At 58.3% G+C, this 4,344-nt stretch overlaps 1 protein-coding gene across 4 annotated transcripts in view; it reads left to right on the forward strand.

Annotated features, from left to right (window-relative positions):
• PALM (paralemmin) overlaps positions 1-4,344 on the forward strand; it is a 58,226-nt gene that overhangs the window by 34,701 nt on the left and 19,181 nt on the right. For all 4 annotated transcript variants that reach the window (XM_019513510.1, XM_019513509.1, XM_019513508.1 and 1 more), the window contains exon 2: positions 586-634. In XM_019513510.1, the coding sequence (XP_019369055.1) occupies positions 586-634 (49 nt within the window). The remainder of the gene's footprint in view (positions 1-585; positions 635-4,344) is intronic.

The following is a 4,344-nucleotide window of genomic DNA, read 5'->3' on the forward strand; positions in this document are numbered from 1 at the left end:
GGAGTCTTTAAACAATATAATCGCCGACAATTTTTTTCCGCACGACGCTGGCTTCGTTCAGCACGCGCTGCTTCAGCCCCAGCGGTTGGAGGCTGGGAAAAGCGTAAGCAGCTGGAAGCGAGGGGGGGTGATCATGGAAAGTGTTAGTCAACCTTAATAACAGAGCCAGCAGCCAGCGGCCCCTGTAATTAGCATTTCTATAGCCCTTTCCATTTTCGAATCCCTTGGAGCGGAGGTATCTGCTGCTCTCTTAATGTCACCAGCTCCCTCCGTTTGTCTGCTTGAAGGCCAAGGCAGGGAAACTGAGTCGCGGGGAGAATCCAAGGGGGATGGGGACCCATTCAGAGGCCTCAAGGACAAGGAGGAGAGCTCGGGCAGAGCAGACAAAGGAATGAAGGAGAACTGGAAAGGAAGAGGAAAGTTCCACTGCTGTCTGCGTGCTGCGTCCGGTTATGCACAATGGGTCTATTGATGGCTGCACACACGCACGCACAAACACACACACACACACACTTCACCCCCCGCTTCCCCAGCCTGTCTCACGTCCTCTTCTCCCTCCATTCACGCTCTGCCCTCTCGTTGCAGGGTCATCGAGGCTAGCACTACTCAGCAGGAGAGGCTGCAGGCCATCGCGGTAAGTGGATCCCACCCGTCTCTTCCCATTCTGATGCATTGGACAATGATCCCGGCGTTCGGGTCTTTACCGAGCGAGCAGAGACCCAGATGGGCAAAGGCAGCGATCCCTTCCCCAGCATCGTTGCTGTGTGTTTTTCACCTGCCGCCACCCCCAGAGGTGGCTGCATGTCAGTGCTGGGCCTCGTGTGTAGTGTATGAAGCATCGTGACGTGTACAAGCGCCCTTGGAGCTCAGAGCTGCTGGAAACGTGGTGTTTCGAGCCCTTTGGAAATGCAGCCGGGAGCAAAGTGTAAATCACCCTGGTTCGCATTCGTGGATGGCAGGGAAGTCTGGGATAGAAATGACCAGCATCCCTCGAAATGATGAGATGGGGGCGGGGAGAATGGGCCCGAGGCAACGCTGGTGTTAGTCTGGTGAGCTGAGTTACGCCAGCAGGGAGTTGGGCCCCAGATCCGTATGCACCCAAGCCTCTTGGTTTTGTTTCCGAGATGGAGAGAGGTCCCAGGCCCCAAGCTAAGGTTTGTATCTAACACCAGTGTCGCAGGATGGGAGCGAGCATCCTGGGACGTAGGTCTCCCGTGCTGCCCACTGGCTTCCACCGCAGCAGCATTTGTCACACTTGGGGTGGTGCGGAAATCAAGCTGCAGGGAGCACAGAGGTTTATGCCTTTCTCTTGAGAACTATGTGATGGGCGGTGCTTCTCCAGGGTCCCTCAGCCTTGCCCTGATCCTCCTGCCCCACACAGTTGGCACCCTCATTAGCCCCAGTGCCCCCAAATCAATGGGGCAGTGGCATCCCTGGCAGCAGTGACCCTGTGCCATGAAAGATGTGGGGACATCAGGCCCTGAGATCCACAAAGAGTGTGTGTGCGTTGCTGGAAAGCAGTGCCAGGCCCCAAGGATGCAGTAATGTCGCCTTTGCAAAGGCACCGTCTCACGAGCAGGTGGCTTGTGCCAGTCCTCCGGGGTTCATGTCACAGCTGCTGCCTCTCTGGTCAGAGCAGAGCTGGCGCGGTGTTGTTCCTGTGCCGGGGTTAGTGTGTGCGTGCATGCGTGTGCATGCATATATGTGTGTATGTGTGTGCTTCAAGCTAGGAGGTAGGGCAGCCTTGGGGCTGCTCTGGTCTTAGCCAGGTACCTGAACTGGCCTGGAATAAGAGGAGCAAAGGGACTGCTTGAATCCTTCTACTGCCCACTACAGTCAGTGCCTCACTGCAGGGCCAAGGGAAGGCCATGGCAGGCCCCCAGTCCTTCAAATCCCTTCCCTTCCCCCTGGGGCTAATTATTTCCCTGTTCCTTCACCGGGGCCTTGCTCTGCAAGGAGAAAATGACTCTCAGGGGAGCCGCTCTGACAGCTGCTCGCTCCCCGGCAGCCTCATGGAGGGCGCCTGGCGCCACTGGAGAAGGCGCGTCTGGCTCAGGTACCGGCTCAGCTGGCGCACACGGCGGGGGAATAGGAGTCGGGACGCCTGGGTTCTGCAACTGATTCACTGCAGGCTCTAAGGGACGTCTTTGGGCCTTGTGAAATGCAGGTGGAGATTGCTATGGGGCAGCTGAGACGCTTAAAGAACCAGCCAGGGTAGCGTTAGGACTGTTAATTGTTACCATATTTTCTAGCATACAATACAGGTGGAGATTGCTACGGGGCAGCTGAGATGCTTAATGAGCCAGCCAGGGTAGCATTATAACTGTTAATTATTACCGTATTTTCTGGTGTACAATGCAGGTGGAGATTGCTATGGGGCAGCTGAGATGCTTAATGAGCCAGCCAAGACAAGAGTTACAACTGTTAATGATTACCGTATTTTCTGGTGTACAACGCATCCCGGGATAAGAGACTGGAAAGGCAGGCTGAAAACAGATCTATCCTTGTAGCAAGTGGCCGAGTGACATCGAACCAGCGCTCCAATTTCCAACGGCTTGAGTTCAAAAAGACGGTGTGTTGTACGTGAGAAAATACAGCTCTTGAGTATGGTCCTAAGCTAGCCTCTTGCAAACGCACCCTGGCTTTTGTTAGTGAAGGAGCTCTGGGGCTAGAGGTGTTGGGGGCACCAGGGTGGAGGCCATCTGTCCCTTCAGGGCTGCGTCCACCCAGCGCATGCTGGGAGTGCCAGTGTTTGGTGCTAGCTGGGCACGGGGCAAGACAGCCATGCCTTCCCCTGCCCGGTGGCCATTTGGGCTAGCAGGTCACAGGCTTTCATCCCTGCCACCACGAGGATGGAGGGAGGGTCTCTGCTCCTGCGGGGCTTCACCTGGTTGCTACCAAAGCCCTGACAAAAGAGGGCCATGCATGGGCTGAGAGATGGGACTGGCGATCCAGGAGGCAAGGAGCTGAGTGCCTCCTGCCAGACATCTGCTCCCCAGGAGATGGTGAGCTCGGGAGCACTCAGGATCTGGCCTACGGACTCATAGCAGAAGGTCCCCGGGCTTCGGGTGGGGATGGATGCAAGCGCGCAGAGCCGGCCCCGGGCACACGAGTGCCAGCTGGACGCAGGGCAGCGCGAGGCAGTGACCAGCGCGGTCCTTGCCCGGCTGCGGCAGGCTGGCCTCGTGCCCACCCCTTTGTGTGGCAGCCTCGGCTCCAGCTTTCCCAGCCCGGGTTGTTATCGGGTTGGGCTCGGCTGCACAAAGAGCAAATTGTTCGGGGCTGCGGGGGGAAAACGGAGACGCTTTCCATCCAGGGGACGTGGCCAGGCGGACTCGGGGAAAGGAATCTGGGCAGATCCCAGCGCCGTGCAGGGACCCCAGGGTCTCCTCTTGCTACCAGGTGCGAGGTCGCTGGAAGTGATGAAGCTGCGCGGTCCACACACACACGTGGCTGGACCTGTCCAGGGGTCTGGTCCCAGCCGTGCTGGGTGGCTGTGGGCAGATCACCCCCAGTCCCCTTCTGGAGAGCGGGTCCAAGGGGTTTCCAGTGATGCCTCTAGCCCCCAAATCAGCCAGGCCACTGTTCCTAGTGCTGATTATTACTGTATGTGCTCAGGTACAACACATCCTGGAATAAGAGCACTCCTTGCTTTGAAAGGCAGAATGAAATGGGGGGGAGGAAAGCTCTGTCCTCATAGCAAGCCCCTCTGTGGCCTTCTCCAGTGGGTGCCTCGGTTTCCCCACCCACCCTATGCCAGCAGGAGGAGCTGTGGGTCGTTCCCTCCAAGTTAGGGCCTGAATCAGCTTGCACCAAGCACGGGGTTATTCTGAGCAGCCTCGCGCCCACCCCGCCTGACAGCCACGTGTCCCAGGCAGTGGCATTCAATTACAGCTCTCCCGGGACAACACGGGGGTAAATGAAGGGCAGATACGTTCAGTGCAAGCCCGGCGGAGAAAGCAAACACATGCCAGGCCCCTCGTGCGCCCGTCTCACCAGGCCTGGCTCTGCAGGAAGGTCCCGGGGTGGGAGCGTCTGAGTGAGACCCCAGGGTGCAACATGCTCGGTGCTGCACGAGTGCGTGTTGGGGAGAAGCGACTGCTGCCCCCAGGGCTTTACGCTCAGAGAAAGGGGAGGGATGTTCCCACACTTGCGGGAAGCCGGGAATTGCGTCCAGCTCTCCCCCGGCAGCGTTTCGGAGCTGCCCATCACCCCTGCCTTGAGACTGCTGCACTTCATACTGGCTTCCAGCCACCACCCCGGGATGCTCAGGACTCACAGGGTCCCAGATGTGCCTGGGGGGGCTGGAAGCAGCTCAGGGCCAGCAAGCAAGGGACCTGGGGG

Source organism: Gavialis gangeticus, unplaced genomic scaffold (genome assembly GCF_001723915.1).
Source record: "Gavialis gangeticus isolate Ggan-Ray unplaced genomic scaffold, GavGan_comp1, whole genome shotgun sequence".
Classification (NCBI taxonomy): domain Eukaryota; kingdom Metazoa; phylum Chordata; order Crocodylia; family Gavialidae; genus Gavialis; species Gavialis gangeticus.